The sequence below is a fragment of the Mesoplodon mirus genome (assembly GCF_964341445.2).
Source record: "Mesoplodon mirus genome assembly, chromosome: 11".
In the NCBI taxonomy this organism is placed as follows: Eukaryota; Metazoa; Chordata; class Mammalia; order Artiodactyla; family Ziphiidae; genus Mesoplodon; species Mesoplodon mirus.
The window spans coordinates 37,411,472-37,433,209 of NC_138987.1; the positions used below are offsets into that span (position 1 = coordinate 37,411,472).

At 38.7% G+C, this 21,738-nt stretch overlaps 1 protein-coding gene and 1 pseudogene across 5 annotated transcripts in view; one reads left to right on the forward strand and one right to left on the reverse strand.

The window, feature by feature from the left end:
* The window catches only part of TNRC6B (trinucleotide repeat containing adaptor 6B), a 257,905-nt gene that overhangs the window by 96,918 nt on the left and 139,249 nt on the right, over positions 1-21,738 (forward strand). Inside the window, exon 1 of one of the 4 annotated variants that reach the window (XM_082636371.1) lies at positions 20,492-20,834. The exons of the other annotated variants lie outside the window; for them this stretch is intronic. Coding sequence (XP_082492497.1) covers positions 20,830-20,834 — 5 coding nt within the window. The 5' untranslated portion in view covers positions 20,492-20,829. Of the gene's footprint in view, positions 1-20,491; positions 20,835-21,738 lie in introns of those variants that run through there. 4 annotated transcript variants of the gene reach the window in all.
* On the reverse strand, positions 4,733-6,022 carry LOC309812086 (U3 small nucleolar ribonucleoprotein IMP3-like; annotated as a pseudogene). Its single transcript has one exon. The product of its transcript is annotated as a U3 small nucleolar ribonucleoprotein IMP3-like (transcript).

Sequence of the window (21,738 nt, forward strand, 5' to 3'; positions counted from 1 at the left end):
ACCAGGGCTTGAACCCGTGTCCCCTGCGTTGGCAGGTGGATTTTTAACCACTGCGCCATCAGGGAAGCCCGGGGGCTACTCTTCGTTGCGGTGCGTGGGCTTCTCTCGTTGTGGAGCACAGGCTCTAGGTGCGCGGGCTTCAGTCTCACGAACTCTAGAGTGCAGGCTCAGTAGTTGTGGCGCACGGGCTTAGTTGCTCCGCGGCATGTGGGATCTTCCCAGGCCAGGGATAGAACCTGTGTCCCCTGCATTGGCAAGCGGATTCTTAACCACTGCACCACCAGGGAAGCCCCTCCTCTAATTTCTTAAGGAGTGATAAGTTTTAAATCTGAAATTGAGAGTCCTCTAGGTAGCTTTTGTGTGGCAGTGAGTAGATTTTTTCCGCCCTCTGTCACAGAACTTGAAAAATTATGTTGCAGAGCAGAGTGGTGTTTCATATGCCCTTTTAAAGGAAAAACAGTTAAAACTGGCTTAAAGTACTGACATAACTGCTATTTTTTATTCAGACAGTAGTCTTCTAAGTTGAATGGGACAGTGATTCATGGAATTTACCGAAAATCTGTAGAGAGAAACTCTTTTCTCTCATCTTTTTTTTTTTCCTAGAAAATAATTTAGTTTTGGTCTATCTTGTGAAAATTGTGTCTCTGAAACCCTTAGGAATGACTTATGCAGAATATGCTATGCTGCCCTGAGGCCAGGTTCATTAAAGGAGAATGTTTGTCTTGTATTTGTTGTGAATGGAAACCAGGATATTTTCACAGCTGGTTTAATTTGCTAACCAGGCAGTTTTAAAAATAGCTTACAATATAAATCCTAACTTTGCTGTATTCTGTCAAATGCACTTATATTCTGCATGGGCGGATGGAATCAATTCATCTTTAGCAAGATAGAAAGCCAAACAACTAGTCCCAGTAGAGGGAACTAGGAACACTTCAGTTGCCCTGCCCCCTTATCCACTCCCCCCTCCCATACTCAGGTCAAAGGTATTATAATATAAAAATCATAGCTTCCATTTGACAAGGGTTTTCTGTGCACTGAGAACTTTGCTTAAGGTGCTGTGTATGTTATTTCCAACCCTTACAGTGTCTCCACTTCATATATTGGGGTCGGTAACTTGCCTATGGTAATGCAGCTTGAAACGGAAGTTAGGGTTTGAACTGGATCTTTCTGACTTTAAAGTGTCTTATAATATCTCTTGAATACAAATTCTTTGCCAACCTTGGGATCTATGTTCCTGAAAAGTATTGTGGCTAGCAAAATTGCAGCTGTCAAGATCAAAGTCTCATGGATAAGAGTGAGTTGGGGGAAACAGTGAAAATGGCATAAAGCCTATTTTTAAAACACAGATGAAGGTTCTATTCTCTGAAGGGTATCCATTTCCCAAACAAACCAGTCTTTATCTTTAAAAACCTGCTCCAGTAACCCCTATCCTGAATCAGCTTCTTTAGGTATTCAGGAAACATTGCTGGGATAGATTCTCCCACAAGTTTTATATTATACAAACTGTACTTCTTTTAGAGAACTTGAAACAGCCCCAGCAGACTTGAAACGTCATGGGTTGTATCCTTACCGTTCCCCTTGATTGTTTTGTTTTCACAAATCTCTGACTTTTCACAGATGAACCTTGTTTTATTTTGTTTTGTTTTTTTGTGGGGAGGTGTTGTTTGTTTTTTTCTGGGCTTGGTCTGCTATCATATACTAAAATGATAAAGCAGAAATGAATCTTCTCTCTGGGGCTTCCTCCGATAGACCTGCCCACCTCTTCTGTGGGAGTGGGGGGAGCAAAGGTGCTGTGTTCTTTTGTTTGAGGCAACAGAAATAAAAAGAGTGAAAAACTTTTTTATTTTTTATTTTTTGTATCTCAGAACTGCAGTTAGCAAAGGATGATTGAATCCTGGATAGTAGGATCTAGGAACTGAATACTACACTCTAGATCCTGTGAGAGACACATTGCTGAATAACTTACGAAATTCCCATGCATTCTTTTTTTTTTAATTATAAAAGTAATACATGGTTGTCATAAAACATTCAAACAGTAAGGGTGGATTTAGAAATAAAAATGAGACTCTTCTTTTACCTTCCTTCCCTTCCTCATCTTCTTAAACATTTTCTGTATATTTAGAAAAACAACTAAATAGATTTTTTTCCTAATATAATTCTTCTGAGACTTGCTTGTTTCATCTGACATCTTGTGCAGTCTATTTCATTCTTTTAAACATCTGCAAAACATTCTGTTGAACTGATGTACGATAGTCATTCTTCTCTAATAAATATTTTGGTGGCCTTTGCTTCTTTGATTATTACAAATAATACTTTATTCTTATATCTTTATACACAGGTGTATTTCTGTAGAATAGATGTCTAGACATGGAGCTGTTTGGCTCATGGGCATGTTTATTTTTTTACAAGGAGATAGCTGCTATCAAATTACCTTTCAAAAGAGCTATACCAATGTTCATTTCCATCAACAGTGAAGGAGAGTGCCCATTCCTCCACACCTTTGATGACAATAAAATTATTTATCTTTGAATTTTTGCCCCTCTAATATTTTATTGTTTTAATATGCACTTTTATGCTTACTACTAAGATGGAATGTCTTTTGTTCATTTATTGGCCATTGATTTTTATTTCGTGTACCACCCTATTTACCTAGGATTCCCATTTTTCTTTTGGATTGTTTGTTTTGATAGTTTTGTAGGAGCCCTTTACAAAGTGTAGATATTAACCTTTGTCATTTGAGATGTTCTGTATATTTTCTCCCAGCCTTATCTTTTAACATTGGGGTATCTGTCATACTAATAAACCATTTACATTTTTATGTAGTAAAATCAGCCTTTATGGCTTCTGTGTTTTGTGCTTTCCTAAAGAAGTCTTTCCTACCCTAACATGATGAAATGTCCTGAGTTTTTCTGCTGTATTTTTCACTTTTATACCTTTAATTGAACTGGTACTCATTTTTATGTATGGTATGAGGCAGAGATCTAACTTAATTTTCTTCTGAATTGGTTTCCAAAACGGCTCTCATTCATTGGTATTAGCTTATACGGAGAGCCTTTTTCACTTACGGAGGCAGGTGGAGCACAGGGATTATATAACTCACTCAAGGTCACAGAGCAAATTCTAGTAAGGATTAGGTCTAAAATTATTTGTTAGCTGATCTGTGCCACTTTTCTTGTTTCTTCATTTAACATTTTTACCATAGGTTCTGGAAGTTTTGAAAAAATTATTTTCTGTGATGTTTATTTCAATGGAATAAGTTCTACTAATAGGTAGATTAAGGTAGCTATGCATGTAGAAAGCTTATTGAAAAAAATAATTGCCTTTTGATATTGAAAAATATTTGTGCTAAATTATTAATATTTAGATCAGTTGTGCTGATTTCTGGTGTACGTGTGAATAAGATTTAGTAGAATGTATAGCTTTAAACATTTGTCTATATATATTGTCTCAATATTATTGCTTTTTAATGAGGTTTATTTACTATTAGTGTATCTAATATAATCATTTTTCTGAGGATATTCACTTTATGAGCTATTGAAGCAAATCAGACAAACCAAGGTTATTGCCATATAATTAATTACTATACTAAACTCACACAGTATTAATCACATGATGTGTTTGACACAGGGGTAGATATAAAACTATTACAGCTTTTTAAAACACAACATGAGCAGATACTTGCTCATAGATTGTGTTTGATCATGCTTATTGAAAGCTCATTCCAGATAAAATGTTTCTACCCAGGCAGGATTTTGATTTGGTTTTATTTATGATACAGGTGGTGGTCTAGTTATTTGTGGGCTTATCATTTCTTGTAAATTTTTTTTTGAGATAAACCCATGCACATATGGTCACCTATCTTGTAAATTATTTTGAAGTTAGATATCAGTTTTGGTATATTAACAAGATGAGTTTGGCCTCTTTTTCATTTCCTCCTTTAAAAAAAAATTTAATATAGCTTATAAACAAATCTAAGCTTTAAATCTCCATGCTGAAATTCACTTATATTCTCAAAAGATATTTGTCTTTAACCTGCTAAAATAATTCAATTTTTCTAGTAAATTTTTATCGATTGAATTTTCTTAATTCTTTTGGTTCATTTTATGAAAAGTCATCATTAAAAATAACTCTCCCAAAGCAGGATCTCAAAGAGATATTTGCACACACATATTTATTGCAACATTATTCATAATAGCCAAGAGGTGTAAGTAACCCAAATGTCCATTAACAGGTGAACAGATAAAGAAAATGTGGTATATACATACAGTGGAATATTATGAAGCCTTAAAAAAGAAGGAAGTCTTGTCACATGCTACAACATGCATGATCTTCAAGGGCATTATGCTAAGCAAAATAAGCCAGTCACAAAGGACAAATACTGTATGATTCCACCCATATAAGGTATCTAATATAGTCAAAATCATAGAAATACAAAGTAGAAAGGTGGTTGCCAAGGGCTAGGGGGAGAGAGGAGAGAGAATTAGTATTTAATAGATATAGAGTTCAAGATGAGAAAATTCTAGTGATCTGTTTCAAAACAAAGTGACTATACTTAATACCACTGAACTGTACACTTAAAAATCGTTAAGATATAAAATTTAATGTTTTTTACCATAATAAAAAAAATAGCAACCAAATTAAGATGTACCTTAAATGTAAAATATAGCCTGGATTTCAAAGACTTAGTACAAAAAAAGAACGTAAAATTAATAACTTTTATATTGTTTGTTTATTTATTTATTGCACTTAAAAAGCAGTTAGGCCATTTGTTGGCATTAGGAGAGCATTCCTTTAAATAAGAGAAAGGACTCTGAACACTAAAATCTCATCCATTTTATGAAAACTTGAGACCAAACTCTTCATCATCTGTAAACTGCTTAATCACGAACAGGGGCAAGAATTTGAGTTAAATAGATTAAACCAAACTGTCCGGCTACAAGAAAATGAAAGGAAAGCTGGGGTCGGGGGAAGAAAATGAAAGGAAAGCTGAAGGCGGGGGAGCCCCCCCCAAAGTCCTTGCTTTCACACTACAATGTTTCAGGTATAAGAATCCGACAGTTGGGACTTCCCTGGGGGTCCAGTGGTAAGACTCCCCCTTCCAGTGCAGGGAGTGAGGGTTCCATCCCTGGTCGCCGAGCTAAGATTCCACATGCCTTCTGGCCAAAAAACCAAAACATAAAACAGAAGCAATATTGTAACAAATTCAATAAAGACTAAAAATGGTCCACATCAAAAAAAAAAAAAAAAAATCTAACAATTCCCCAGTGCAGCACAAAACTGCTTCCCGTAAGGCAGTCATTTCATTATCAGCTGTCCAAAAGCTAAGAAAATTTCGTGGAAAAGGAGCATACCCTCTGGCTCTGTGCGTGGCCTGTAGCTGAGGAGCCAAGTTCTTAAGAACCGAGGATTGACTGCCATACTCTTGGGGAGAATGCCGTCATAGAATCTCAGGCATCCGTTCTCAGCTTCCCCATCTATAAAATGCGGCCCTGGCGAGGCAAGACCTGATAGGCTTCCAGATCGAAGCCTTCACGCACCTCATTGTACTCCAGCACGTGCCACTTGATCTTGGACCAGTCAGCCCAGATGACGAAGTCCTACATGCTGCACATGACAAGGAAGGTGGGGTCGGTGACCACGTCGGGGCCCTTGTGCACGTGGCCCTGCTCCATGAATGCCACGGCGGCCTGGAGGTGCTGCACCAGGCGCAGCTCAAGCAGTACAGTGGTCAGGCTGCGGCGGCAGAAGGACGAGGCCTTGAGGAAATCGCAGAGCTCCAGTGATCCACATGTGGGCACTAGGCCCAGAGCATACTTGTCCAGCAGCGCTTCGGCAGGTCGCGCAGGCGCAGCTCGCGCGCCCAGCAAGGCTCAGCTGGTTGTAGCGTGTCGTCCTCCTACCGCTGCAAACGATGACGCCGCGACACGCGCAGCTCCTGCAGGTTGAGATCGGTGACCTCCCAGTTCAGGAAGACCATCTGCTTCAGCAGCTTCTGCTCACGGAATTTAAGCTTCCACACCATGGTGGCGGCTCAGATGCTCTCTCTATATTGTTTTATGTTGAAATGATAATCTGTTATATATGTTGTGTTAAATAAAGCATATTAAAATTTTAAAAACCAAAAAAATCTCATTTAATAATGTATTTTATAGACAGTATCCCCTTTTTAGGGATTGTTGATATAATTAATTGTATCATTTTCTATATTTCTACTCTCTTGGGGTGCTTTTTTAACTTCCCTTTCTAAGGGAGAGTCTATCCTTGCATCGGAGACCTGTAAGGAAATCGAAGTGTTGAAGACAGTTTTATATTGATTCAGAGAGAAGAATGTAATTTAGGGAGTCATCACCACCCTTTATACCCCAGTGTGGTGTAATATGGTTTTGTGCTTGAGGTGCTGTTTTTTAAATGTCTTAACCCCAATGTCTTGACTAAATTCTCTTCTTACTAATTACATTCTTCCCAACTTAAATGTCTAGTTATAAAATGCCCTTTTAATTTTTCTGTATTATTAATTATACAGACCTTTTGTAAGTTCTGATAGTTAGTCCTTACCTTTATTTCTGTTCCTGCTCTAACTCCTTAACCTACAGTTCTCTCTTCCTCACATTCATCTTATACTGTGGTACAACTTTTAAAAGTTTATTCTTTCTAAATCTCTACAGTTGATAGCCCTTGTTTTATATTTGATTACCGAATTTAACACTAAAGTCTTTGGGAACCATTCTTTTGGTGCTTATTTAAAGGCTTTGGGAAGCTCTGTAGCATTTCCTAGATACAGAGAAAATGAAAGTATTTCCAAATCACTCATTTTATAGATAATTATCTTCAAAACACAAACCTTGGTATTTGGCCATAGGAAAGGGTTTTTCGGTTTGTTTGTTTTTAACATTTCATTTTCTGTTTTCTACCATCAGTTTTTCACCAACTTTTTTTTCCCTTTGGACCATTAAAATATGTACATGTTGAAATAAACTTATTAAGAAGTACCAAATTGAATGCTTTATAAACTCAGTCATTACTACACAGCAGTAAGCTGGACATCAGGAAAATAGTTGGATTTCTTTTTTTAATATTTATTTATTTGGCTGCGCCAGGTCTTAGTCGTAACACATGGGATCTTCGTTGTGGCATGCAGGATCTTTTTTAGTTGCTACGTGTGGGATCTTTAGTTGCGACATGTGGGATCTAGTTCCCTGACCAGGGATGGAACCCGGGCCCCCTGTATTGGGAGTGCGAGTCTTAACCACTGGACCACCAGGGAAGTCCCTGGATTTCTATATAATCTTTTCAGATTGTTTTTGGGAGAAAGGAAGTGAGTTATTTTCAAGTTTATTAGTATTTTGAAAATGCCACAAAGGGGTTCAGTAGATAGTTATGCTCATGGAATTTTTGCTGCTGGGAATTTTAGTATAACCATAAACATTTTATACTAGGTCTTTGGGAAACTTTCAGTTGCTAATAAATTTTCTAATATACATTGAAGTCACTTAAAAAATAATTATTTGAAAATGTCTTTAAGTTCTAAACTCTATTTTATGAGGTTTTTCCTGTGTTTTGTAATTGAAAATGACTACAGACTGTGGATTCCTGCTACACTTACAGGTTAAAGTGGTGACTTTAAACAACAATGAATAGGGTAGCTCATGTGGCTCTCAGAAAACTGCAGTTAATTTAATAAAAGTCTTATTTATTTAGCTTATATTTTACTTATGAACAAATAATATGCTTTCATGGAAAAATACTACTTGAAAGGCAAAATGTAGTAAAATGTATTTACCCAGTTCCTTGAAATTATTGTTTTAAGGCTGCTTTTTTGGAGACATTACTGTTATCGTATAGTTGTAAAATGTTTTGAAATACATAGCATTACATAAATATAGATAATGAAATGCATGTTCAGTTGCAAGAATTTCCAGTGGTGTCATGAGGAGAAGGTAGTGTTTATTTCCCCCAAATTTTATGTTCACTGGAGGGTATGGACACAAGTCCTGCCCTAAGCACTGCGCCTTTCCTTTCCCACTGGGAGTCTGTGCACTGAGGTTTTGGCAGAAGTACGGGGTGGAGGGGGAGGGAGATTGTAGTAAAGAGGAGGCACAGCATGATGGCAGGCAGTGAAAGGTCAGGCTAAGGCTTTTTGCTCTGTCTTCAGCTCTACAAGAACAGAGACTTTTGCCAGCGTGGTCACTGCCATTGGCACCAGAAAATGTCGATAAATATATACTGAATAAATGAAGACGTCAGTAAGTTCCCCCAGACTGTTAAGAATCCCTGTTCTGCACGCTCACATTGAAAATCTGAAGTGGGGTGACTAAAAATCCTAACTTCAGAATATTTTATTTATTATTAGCAGAAGAAAAGTGAATGGGTAACCTGTCACATTTGACTTTATATTCAGTACTTTCTTAAATGTATTCCAACAGATCCAGCTTTAACAGATTCTTCTCTTTAAGTGTCCCTACCTGTAAGCCAGTTGATTATTATTTCGCAAAAAAGTCTGAACTCTTTCTTTGCTTCCAAGGCCTCCATAAGATGCCTTTAGGGCTTCCCTGGTGGCGCAGTGGTTGAGAGTCTGCCTGCCAATGCAGGGGACACAGGTTCGTGCCCCAGTCCGGGAAGATCCCACATGCCGCGGAGCGGCTGGGCCCGTGGCTGCTGAGCCTGCGCGTCCAGAGCCTGTGCTCCGCAACGGGAGAGGCCACAACAGAGAGAGGCCCGCGTAGAGCAAAAAAAAAAAAAAAAAAAAAAAAGATGCCTTTAGCCTACTTATGCATATTTTCTCTACTGTTTGAAGGATCTTCCTGCTCCTGCCCAGTGTCTCTCAGTAAGGTCTTCCATGCGTATCTCATTTCCTTCCCCCTCTCATGCCTTTGTTCAGGCAAAGAGACCCTTCTTTCTGACCAGGAGCAAATCTAGGTTTTGTGGGAATGCTCTTTAGGAAAAAGAAAATCAGGTAACCAACAAGGACCTACTGTATAGCACAGGGAGCTCTGCTCAATATTCTGTGATAAGCTATATGAGAAAATAATCTAAAAAAGGATGAATATACATATATATATAACTGAATCACTTTGCTAACACAACATTGTAAATCAACTATACTCCAATAAAATTTATAAAAAAGAAAATTTCAAATACATAATTGGTACAAAAGTGAATATTTATTTACAATGAGGAAAGAAATCACAAAACCGGCAACTTAAAAAAAGTTGAGGGCTTTCCTGGTGGCGCAGTGGTTGAGAGTCCGCCTGCTGATGCAGGGGACACGGGTTCGTGCCCCGGTCCGGGGAAGATCCCACATGCCGCGGAGCGGCTGGGCCCATGAGCCATGGCCGCTGAGTCTGCACGTCCAGAGCCTGTGCTCCGAAGCAGGAGAGGCCACAACGGTGAGAGGCCCGCGTAATGCAAAAAAAAAAAAAAAAAAAAGTTGACAAACACAAAATTCAGAAAAGTAACATATTTATATTAATTTGTTTTAATATTTGCCTAACAGATTGCTCTAAAGTTTTTTTCCCAGCATTTTCTGGCTGCTTACTCTTTGAATGACCCTTCATATTACGACAATTCTGTGATATTTTCTAAAAAGAGATAGAGATAATTCAGTGTTTTCTATAGCATGGTTGACCAAAATACGTTGTTTGTTATTGATAAATTAGAGAAGTTCCTTTCATCTTCATAACCTGTTATTGGCTACATCATATAAATTTGTAAGATTGTTATCAATTTTGGGAAAATCTCTAGCAAGTATCTTTTATAAATAGGCTATAAGATTGCAAGGCTTCATTTTTTTCTCATATATTGACTACCCTGAAATACTCTTTGAATTGACACATTTATATCATGGTATGATCTGGCCCTGCATATTTCTGTCAGCATGCACAATGAGTTGGGCCAGCAACATCTTTGTTCACAGGATGGTTAATAGTAACTCAGCCATACAAGGAAGTGACTGAGAACCACATAAATATATTCCATTAAAACCAAAGGGAGCCCCCTGGGGGCACAGTGGTTAAGAATCCACCTGCCAATGCAGGGGACGCGGGTTCGAGCCCTGGTCCGGGAAGATCCCACATGCCGCAGAGCATCTAAGCCTGTGTGCCACAACTACTGAGCCTGCGCTCTAGAGCCCGCAAGCCACAACTACTCAGCCCACGTGCCACAACTACTGAAGCCCTTGCACCTAGAGCCTATGCTCTGCAATAAGAGAAGCCACCGCAGTGAGAAGCCCATGCACCACAGTGAAGACCCAATGTAGCCAAAAATAAATAAATTAATTTAAAAAAACCCCCAAACCAATAAAATATCATCAACACAGCTTTCCCTTTAGGAATCCCCCAAAGGCCTACAGCCACTCTGACTCTATTGACAGTGGGGATCATGGTGGGGGGGAAGTTGAGATGGAAAGAGGCTGTGGTTTTGACAATCTGTGTTAAGATTGTGAGGAAAATACATTGTCTTTGTACACTTTTAAAAATAATTGGTCATTTGGAGCAAAGTTGGAAAACTCACACCTAATTTCAAAATATATTACAAAGCTACAGTAATCAAAAACAGTGTGGTACTGGCATTAAGACAGGCAAACAGACAAATGGAAAGAATAGAAAGCCCAGAAATAAACCTTCATATAAGGTCAGATTATCTTTGACAAAGGTGCTAAGACCATTCAATGGGGAACAGAGAGTCTTTTCAACATATGGCACTGGGAATTTTCAATACCCATTTGCAAAAGAATGAAGTTGGACCCTTATCTTACACTGTATACAAATATTAACTCAACATAGATCAAAGACCTAAGCCTAAGACCTACAACTATAAAAGTCCTAAAAGAAAACATAGGAGAAAAGCTTCATGACACTGGACTTGACAATGGTTTTTTGGATATGACACCAAAAGCATAGGCATAAAAGCAAAAATAGAGAAATGGGACTACACCAAAGTTAAAAATTTTTATGCATCAAAGAACACAGTCATAGAGTAAAAAGGCATTCTACCAATTGTGAGGAAATATTTGCAAATCATATTATCTAATAAGAGGTTAATATGCAGAATATATAAAGAGCAACTCAACAACAGCAAAAATCAAATAACCTGATTAAAAAATGTCCAAAGGCCTTGAATAGACATTTCTCCAAAGATGATAACATAAATGGCCTTTACACATATGAAAAGATGCTCAGCATCACTAATCATCAAGGAAATGCAAATCAAAACCACAATGAGATGTCATTTCACACCCATCAGGATAACTACTATCAAAAAAAAAAAAAACCAAAAAACCAGATCACAAATGTTGGCAAGGATATGGAGAAATTGGAACCTTTGTGCACTATTGGTGGGATTATAAAGTGGCATAACTTCTATGGAAAACAGTGTAGAGTTTCCTCAAAAAATCAAAAATAGAACTTCCAAGTGATCCAGAAATCCCCTTTCTAGGTATGTATCCAAAAGAATTGAAAGCAAGGTCTTGAAGAAATATTTGCACACTCATATTCATAGCAGCATTATTCATAATAGCCAAGGGGTAGAATCAACTCAAGTGTCCCATTGGTGGATGAATGGATAAACAAAATGTGGTATATACAGGAAATGGAATATTATTCACTCACAAAAAGATGGAAATCCTATTAAATGCTACAACATGGATGGAACCTTGAAAATATTATAAGTGAAATAAGCCAATCACAAAAAGACAAATACTGTATGATCCTACTTTTATGAGGTATCTAAAGTAGTCAAATTTATGTAAATAGAAAGTAAAATGGTGGTTGCCAGGAGCTGGGGAGAGGGGGGGAAGGAGAGTTGTTTAATGGGTATACAATTTCAGACTTGCAAGATGAAAAGGTTCTGGAGATCTGTTTCACAACAATGTGAATATATTTAACACTGCTGAACTGTACACTTAAAAATGGTTAAGATGGTAAATTTTACATATTTTACTACAATAAAAAAAAGAAAAAAAAAGGATCATCTGGGCATAGTTTCAGGACCCCTCCTAGGGCTTTGGGAGAGCACCATGAAAGTGAGGGGTCCTGCAGCTAAAGCTTCATTAGCTTCATATTGAAGCATCTGGGGGTTTTTGTGTTCTTTTGGTTTTGTTTTTTGTTTTACTTTTATTTGCATTTTTTTTTTGTGGCGTTTATTCTGGTCCTTAAGTTTTTGTTTCTTCTGGAATATCTTTTTCTTCTGTGCAACCTCTTCTTCTGGTTTAGGAACAATCTGTTCTTTTTCAGTAAGGATATCTCAGTGTGGCAGGGAGAGCTCATGTATGGGTTGATCTGACCATGAGCTCTGTTAAGTCCTGCACCATGTCCTGGGGACTTCATTCACCTGGATGTGCTCAATGACCAGAGAATCTACCCCTAAGCCCTTAAGTTCAGCATTACTCTGTGCATTACTGAGCATGTGCAGCAAAAATTCAGCACTGTTTTTGGGCCATGGAGCCCCACTGTTTGGCCCGGGCACACCTACCAACTCCACCATTGTAACAACCGGATGGCACACATTGCTGAAACATCTATTTTGACCATTCTGATTCTGTCCTTCCTTTGAAACTCAGCTCAAATGAGCTATAGTGTCTCAATTTTCTAACTCCTGTCTCTCTGAGGGTTGGAACCACATAGTTAACAATTTATCTTATACTTTCTTGTTGACTGTCCAGTGTCTTATCTCCTAATTATAGGATGTTAAGTGTTGTTTCTTTTGCATCTTATAAATACCCAGGTTAATAGTATTCATCTCTTCATTCTTTTGCTTATTCATTTGGTCATTCATTCAGCAAACATTAATTGAATTCCTCCTATGTACTAGAGATAGAAATAATAACCATATACCCTGCCCTTAAGAAACTCATAGTTTAGAGGGGGAAGCACCAAGTAAATGGGTAACAATAACAATAGGGTTTGAAGGTGCTTCCATAGAGGCATGTACAGTGTGCCAGGAAGCACAGAGGAGGACACTGAACTCAAACAGGAGTGTCAAGGAAGGCATCCTCCAGACGCAAATTTGATTTTTGAGGTTTGGTTCTAAAGAATCTGAGAATTTTCTTTTAATGTTCCTTAAAAGGTCTGCTAGCATTCTAATTTATAAATGTGTAATAAGAGTGTAAATGCTAACCTTCTCCAAAGATTTTGGATTCTAGTTGTGTTAGAGATTCCACTGTAGTTTTGACTACTATTTCTATCTATATACCTTTTTGACTTTGTTGGGGATAAAAATTCTGAAAAAACTTAGTTCCTATATTTGTTTCTTGTCAGCCTTCTTCATCGCTGTCGTTTGGTAGTACTGAAGTTGATAAAACTTAGAAAAGCTTTTGCCTTTCCTGTGTTTTCTACACGACAAACTCCTACTGATTCTTTAAGACTCGGTTTAAAATCTTACCTCCCCTGTGAAACCTTTTCTGACTCTCAGCAGTTAGTTCTTTGTATTCTTATAGCATAACTATTTATACTTTAATTATGGCAGTTACCATGATATATTTTAATTATAGATTTACATGTCTCTGTCCTTCAAGGTGTTAAAATCCTCTTTGTACCCTCCTGGGCTTGGTTCTAGCACAGCATCTGATACATAGTAGATGCTTAAAAGATGATTCTTCACTGAATGAATGGTGAGTTCAGAGTTTGGGGTCTTATTTTTGAAAGGGTGGATTGGCCTTACTGTACTTCATGGTCACAGATTGCATTCTTTTTTTTTTTTTTTTTTTTTTTTTTTTTTTTTTTTTTTTTTGCATTACGCGGGCCTCTCACTGTTGTGGCCTCTCCCGTTGCGGAGCACAGGCTCTGGACGCGCAGGCCCAGCGGCCATGGCTCACGGGCCCAGCCGCTCCGCGGCATGTGGGATCCTCCCGGACCGGGGCACGAACCCGCGTCCCCTGCATCGGCAGGCGGACTCTCAACCACTGCGCCACCAGGGAGGCCCCTTTTTTTTTTTTTTAATATTTACTTATTTGGCTGTACCGGGTCTTAGTTGCAGCACACTGGATCTTTTAGTTGTGGCATGCAGCATATTTTTTAAAAATAAATTTATTTATTTTATTTATTTTATTTATTTTTGGCTGCGTTGGGTCTTTGTTGCTGTGCGCGGGCAATCTCTAGTTGCAGTGAGCAGGGTCTACTCTTTGTTGTGGTGCGCAGGCTTCTCATTGTGGTGGCTTCTCTTGTTGCAGAGCACGGGCTCTAGGAGCACAGGCTTCAGTAGTTGTGGCTTGCGGACTATAGAGCGCGGGCTCTTGAGTTGCCCCGCGGCATGTGGGATCTTCCCAGACCAGGGCTCGAACCTGTGTCCCCTGCATTGGCAGGTGGATTCTTAACCACTGTGCCACCAGGGAAGCCCCCATGCAGGATCTTTAGTTGCAGCATGTGGGATCTAGTTCCCTGAGCAGGGATCGAACCCAGGCCCCCCGCTTTGGGAACATGGAGTCTTAGCCACTGGACCACCAGGGAAGTCCCACAGATTGCACTCTTAACAACAGCCAGTTATCTAACTTACGACAGAAGCCCCTCTACCACCTCCATCTGATCCAGGCTATCCTCCCTCACCTAGAAGTCCACAGTTGCCTTCCAACTTGTATCTGCTTCTCCACTTGGTCCTCTGTAGTGTATTCTCCATATAGAAGCCAGGATGAGCTTTTGAACACATAACTCTGATCCTGTCTCTCCTAAAGTGGTAGTAAGACCTCCATGGGTCCTTGGAATGTTACCTTGGGAGGTTTTGGAGACTTTGTCCCACTTTATAGAAAACATATTAAAAGGTGCCCTCATCCCATTTTTTTTTTTAATATTTGTTTATTTAGTTGGCTGTGTTGGGTCTTAGTTGCAGCATGTGGGCTTAGTTGCCCCGCGATCTTAGTTCCCCAACCAGGGATCGAACCCATGTCCCCTGCATTGGAAGGCGGATTCTTAACTACTGGACCACCAGGGAAGTCCCTCATCCCATATTAAATACATGGTTTTATTTATTTTTGCTATCGTATGTTAAAAGAATTTTAATAATTTTGCTTCTGCAATTCTTTGGCTACGAATAACTGACTTAATTTGTAATCACCTAAGATTTCTTAATAATTAACATATTTAGTATTTTTTGCAAAGTGAGAATTATTTTCAAATGTAGTGAAACCTTATAAATGCTAAACTTAGTGAATGAAATTGTTGGGTGTTAATATTCCAAGGACACTGAAGCATTTATTCATTTTTATGGTTATAATTTTCTTTTTGTATTTTGGACTTGTAAATATATTTTTTCAGGTCCCAAACATTTGCCTAGACCCTTAAAAAGCTTGTAGATCCGAGATATTAAGTGGAGACTGCGTAATGGATAAAATGGCACTGTTCACTCTCCTGCTTTAAAATTCTTTTGTGACTTTCCACCGTTCTTAACAATAACATCCTTTCTGTGGCCTGCAAGACCCACTATGATCTAGCCCCTCCTGCCTCCTCGGCTTCATCTCCCACCTCTCTCCCCGGTCACCTGGCCTAGCCTCCTGATCGTCCCTCTTGTTCTTTCAACACTCAAGCAATCTCTTTTCCGCTCAGCTTAAATGCCCCTCCTGAGAAAAGCCTTCCCTAACCACCTGATCTAAAGTGAGCCTCTCTCAGTTTTTCCATATCCCATCAATTCTTTACTTCCTTCTCAGTGAATTTCCTTCTCCCATGAGGATACTGGCTCCACGTGGACGAGAACCTACCCTGTTTGGTACTACTGTATTCGCAGCACCTAGCACAGACACAGAGAAAGCAGTTAATACATACTTGTTGAACAAATGAAGAGTTATGTTAATAGATTTTGTAATTTAACAATCCTTGAATTGTTGGTATAAACCCTACATGGTCATAATGAATTATTCTCTTAAAACTGGTAAATTCTATTTGCTAATATTTTACTTAGGATTTTTGTGTTCATCTTCACAAATGAAGATTGGTCTATAGTTTCATTTTTCATACCGCGTCTGAGTCCAGATGGGTATCAGGAATATGTTAGCCTCATAGAAGAAAATAGGAAGCCTTCTCTTCTGTCTCCATAAGTTAGGGAACAGTAGAGATAACATGAAATTATCTGTTTGATAGAAGAAAACCACTTGTGCCTGACGTAGTTTCAGTGGCTAGTTCTTTGAATAATTATCTAACACATTTCTGCAATGGGTTTTTGTTATTTTCATAACTTTTCTTGAGTTGACCTTGGTAGTTCCTATTTTCCTTGACTATCATCCATTTTATTTAATCTTCAGTTTTATTGACATAAAGTTATGTATAATTCTTTCACAATTTAAAAAAGTCCTCTCCAAATTTGTGATTATAATGTCCCATTCTCAGCCCTAATGTTAATTTATAGCTTCTTTCTTATTTTTTTTTTTATTTTTATTTTTTGTGGTACGCGGGCCTCTCACTGCTGTGGCCTCTCCCATTGCGGAGCACAGACTCCGGACGCGCAGGCTCAGCGGCCATGGCTCACGGGCCCAGCTGCTCTGCGGCATGTGGGATCTTCCCAGACCGGGGCACGAACCCATGTCCCCTGCATCAGCAGGCAGACTCTCAACCACTGCGCCACCAGGGAAGCCCCTCTCTTATTTTTAATTGATCAGACTTTCCAAAGGATTATCCACTTTTCTTTATTTATTTTTTATTAATTTTTAAAACTTAATTAAAAATTTTTATTGTTATTATTTTCATTGAAGTATATTTGATTTACAGTATTGTGTTAGTTTCAGGTGTACAGTACAGTGATTCAGTTACAGATGTGTGTGTGTGTGTATGTATATATATATATATTCCTTTTCAGATTCTTTTCCCTTATAGGTTATTACTAAATACTGAGTATAGTTCCCTGTGCTATACAGTAGGTCCTTGTTGGTTATCTATTTTATATATAATAGTGTATATAAGTTAATCCCAACCTCCTAATTTATCCCTCCCCCCACCCCCCTTTACCCTTTGGTAACTATAAGTTTGTTTTCTATGTCTGTGAGTCTCTGTTTTGTAAATAAGCTCATTTGTATCATTTTTTTAGATTCCATATATAAGCGATATCATATGATATTTGTCTTTATCTGGCTTACTTCACTTAGTATGATAATCTCTAGGTCCCTCTGTGTTGCTGCAAACGGCATTATTTCACTCTTTTTTATGTCTGAGTAGTATTATATGTATATGTATACCACATCTTCTTTATCCATCCATCTGTCAATAGACATTTAGGTTGATTGGCTATTGTAAATAGTGCTGGAGTGAACATTGGGGTGCTTGTATCTTTTCAAATTATGGTTTTCTCCAGGTATATGCCCAGTTATTTATTTTTTAAAACAAAATTTTTAAAAAATTTTAAGTATAGTTGATTTACAGCGTTAATTTCTGCTGTACTGAAAAGTGTTATACATATATATAAATTTTTTAAAATTTATTTTTATTTCTTTATTTTTGGCTGCATTGGGTCTTTGTTGCTGCACACGGTCTTTCTCTGCGGCGAGTGGGGGCTGCTCTTTATTGCAGTGCACAGGCTTCTCATTGCAGTGGCTTCTCTTGTTGCGGAGCACGGGCTCTAGGTGAGCGGGCTTCAGTAGTTGTGGCACACGGGCTCAGTAGTTGTGGCTCACGGGCTCAGTAGTTGTAGTGCACGGGCTTAGTTGCTTCACGGCATGTGGGATCTTCCTGGACCAGGGCTTGAACCCGTGTCCCCTGCATTGGCAGGCAGATTCATAACCACTGCACCACCAGAGAAGCTCCATATATATACATTTTTAAATATTATTTTCTATTATGGTTTATCTCGGATATTGAATATGGTTCCCTGTTGTTTATCCATTCTATATGTAATAGTTTGCATCTGCTAAACCTGAACTCCCAGTCCATCCCTTCCCTACACCCCTCTCCCTTGGCAACCACAAGTCTGTTCTGTCTGTCTTTGAGTCTGTTTCTGTTTTGTAGATAGGTTCATTTTAAAACAAGCAAAAGTTTTTTGAATCAATAAAGATTCAGTCTACTCTTTATGATTTTATCATTGTTAGTTTATTTTTTGAGTTCATTACTCATTTTGTAGATTTTTGAGTTAAATATGTTCAGTTCATTATTTTTCAATCATGTTTCCTCATAGAAATATTTTAGTAGTGGTTATATAGTCACCGAAGGTGCCAACTTTGAAAGATAACACTCATTTGAGCATATAAGTTCAGGTTTATTTGTTTGAAAAGTAAACTCATTTTTTGTTACTTTGTATCCTCACTTTGTAATATAATTTAAAAACGCTGTCTAATTGTTAATATGAAAACAGTGCAATAAATATAACTATATCACAAAGTCCAAAATGCCTGGAAATACAGGGGAAATAATGCATTTATTACACTTCTTTCTTTTAGATGAACAGTTGGACTAATTGTTTTAAGTTTAGAGGTATCTCACCAAGAAAAAGTTTCCTGGAGGTTGAAGAAAATTATTGATCATATCATTTGAAAATAGAACTAATATTTTGCTTTAAAACGTGTTTGTTTCTCTACTTTTTGTGCAGCTTGCTATAACATAAGGAAACACATAGTCATGTTTATATGATAATATTCTGCATTGAGGAGTGGAGACTTGGCAAAATTCAGTCTTATAAAGAAATTCTGTCCATCACAAATTAAAACAAGGCAGCTGCACAATTTCCATGCATTTTAACATGTTGAGCATGCTCCACAGAAGTAAGCTTTCCGTAGCTCATCTGGAAGGTATTGGAAGGATAAAAATAGACTAAATGTTCAAAATTTCCATCCTAGGAGTTTCCTGCTTTTGCTTACAATCTCAATTGTCAGTTCAGGTCCTGGCTCCTACTCCATTCGGGTCTGTGCAAAGACAGTGGAAGCGTTTACGCCATAAATATTCAAGCTGTCAGATCATCTAGGCATTGGCCTCTGCCTGTCCCGAAACAGCTCCTTTCTGGTTCTTCTATCACAGTGGAAAAAGCGAAGGAGGGAGACTGTACAAAGACCCAGAAGCCAGGATGACAAACGTGTGGGATTTAGAAAGGGTTCGCAGGTTCCTTTTCAAGGAACACTGGGCTTACAGAATCCATCAGTTCTGTGCTGGCTGGCATGTCTGATTATGCTTGGTCAGCCCAGTTCATTTGGGAGAGTCACACTGTGGAATCTGAGCTTTTCTGGTTCATAGAGATAGATGGAGTCTGATAGTCACAGGGCACTTTTGCCCACTTTCTATCATTTTAGTTACTTTATTTCCTCAAGCAGTCCTTAAAACTAATAGATGGAGATGATTTTCTGGAAACTATGTGACTTTTATTCCTTGTATTTGGATAGCACATTTCCTCTGTTCAGCCGAGCACTTCTGAATGGAGGTCTAAGTCATTAATTCATTCATTTATTTACCTACTATGTGGGGCTAGGTAGGTGTCGGGCCTCACACAGCAGTGAAGGAAGATGTGGTATGTGTCCTTATACATACTGGGGATGACCAACTATAAGCAAGTTCTTTGACAAATAATAAACTGCAGTTATGCCGGGTGCTATGAAGAAGTAGTAAGGGAAGTTATGGGAGTGTTGAACAGGAAGGCCTGGTCTAGACGGGGAGGGTCAAGGAAAACTTTCCTGGGGTAATGACTTTTGAGATGGCAAGGATAAGATGAAACAGAACTGCTAAAAACAAAGAAGCCGAGTACAGTTTTAGGGCTGAAAGGAATCAAAGATACCATCTACTGATGGTCAGTCCTTACATTCCGCAAATGAGAAAACTGGGGCCTGGAAGGTAAAGGGAGTTGCCTAACTAAGGTTACACAGCCTGTTAGCCCCAGGGCTAGAGACGCAAACACAGCGTGGTTTTCTTAGGTGGGTTGAAAGCAAGATGCACTGAGTCAGAAGAAGGCTCTTAGGAATAGGGGAATCCAGGTAGGTTTTAAATTTAGCGCTGACTCTAGGTTAGCTGCCAAGCTACTTCCTCGGGTGGGGGAGGGGATTAAAGGTGACTCAGATCTGCCAGCTTGCTGTGCTGTAGCATAGTTTTTATTTGGGGTGCGGGGAGGTGGTACCAAACATACATACACCCTAAACAACAAATGTGGAGTTCAGTTGGGAAACCAGTCACTGTTCTGCAGCTGTCTAGCTGTGTGATTGGGATAAGTCACTTCACCTCTCTGGGTTGGCATTCACAGATTATACTTTGGTATGTTTCCTTTCAGTCTTTTCCTGTGCATTTTAGGAGCTTGTTAGAGATCAGTTGTGGCCTATATTTCACCTCAGTCTTTAAAGACGAAAGTCTCTTGTTTGGGTAAGGTGTTGTTTAAGCCCCTTTTTAAAGAGTAGTTTGCCAGCCTGTGCTTGCCCAAACACCCAGAGAATAGCTGTAGCAAGTGAGCCAAGCTCCAGGATCTGTAAGAATCGTTAGCAACTGAGCACATTTCTATAAACCAGTAAAGGTTTTTATATTTTGTTCATCTGTTACCCTTATGCTGTTGCCACTTTCACATTCAGTGTGTGTAGGTGGAGAGTATGAGATAACAGCGTTTCACAAATGAAAGTGAGTGGAAAAGGGCCGCTTTCCCTTTAAGGTAGTTTCAGCCCCAGTTCCCTCCCCTTTCCTGATTGACAAACCTACCCAAAGTCACATGATCCGCCTCTATTTGAAGGTCACAAAAAGCTGTTTCCTTTAGAGACAGAGGGGGAGAGAGAGAGCAAGAGGGAGAGTGAGTGTGAGAGTTAGTTCAAGCCAAAATGGCCGACAGAGTCTCTGCTGGTTTCTGAATATTTAAAATACAAAAAAACAGATAGACAAAAAGAAATCATTTTTTGGACCTTTTTTCATTTCCATTTCTACCTTGTATGCCTCAATTTGCTGGATTTAAGCACTGCTGCACTTTATGAGGTTGGTAAATATTTTCAATTTTTTAAAACCAATTGATTTATTTGGATCTTGTCTAACCGTTTTCACTAGTGGTGTGGCAAATCGACATTTGTCTAGCGTGGAGACTGGCTTCAGACATTTCGTGAATCTGTGTAAATCAGACCCGTGATGTACTTTGGGTTCGGCATTTTAGAAATGGAAAAGCCTTGGTAAAATATTTGGTTTTGAAGTGATTTAATTGCACTTTTAATTTATATGCAGATTTTCATCATCGTTTCTGTCTTGCAAATAAATGAAGCTGCGAGTATTTGGAAATTTGATATTTAGAAAGAGGTTTTTTAAAAAACACAGACCTCTCCCTGCCCCCTTAAATCTGCTGCAAAAATTTGCATAAATATAAATGGGTTTGCATTCTTTCGGCTGCTAAGGCCGACAAAGGATCTGGGAGGGCAAGCACTACCACGGGAAAACCTTTTTCTTTTTTTCTTTTTTTTTTAAAGCTAGGCCATCCTTCCTAGAGAGATGTAAAACCTAAAATAAGACCTGATCCATTTTAAACATCAGGCTGGGGGCGAGTGAACACCAGGAGGTTTGGGGTTTGTAGATTCCCCTGCTTGAAAACCTCCCAAGCAATGTGTGGATCACCCCTCTCCTCTGCGCGCGCTCATTTGCACTGGGTCTCTGTGTGTGTTCTCAAATATGCAGCCAGATGCGCTTTTATTTTGATTGTGGTTCGAACCAAATGGTGGGACTGTCTTGTAAACATGGTGTTTTAAAGGGTATAAACAGCTATTCCTCCCGATTAGGAATTATTTCTTTTATCAGTTTCTCCCTGTGGATTGGCTTTATTCATTTCTCATAGATTACAATTTCTGTTTAATCTTACACAGATGAACTGGGCTTTTCAGCACAAATTCAGCATCTG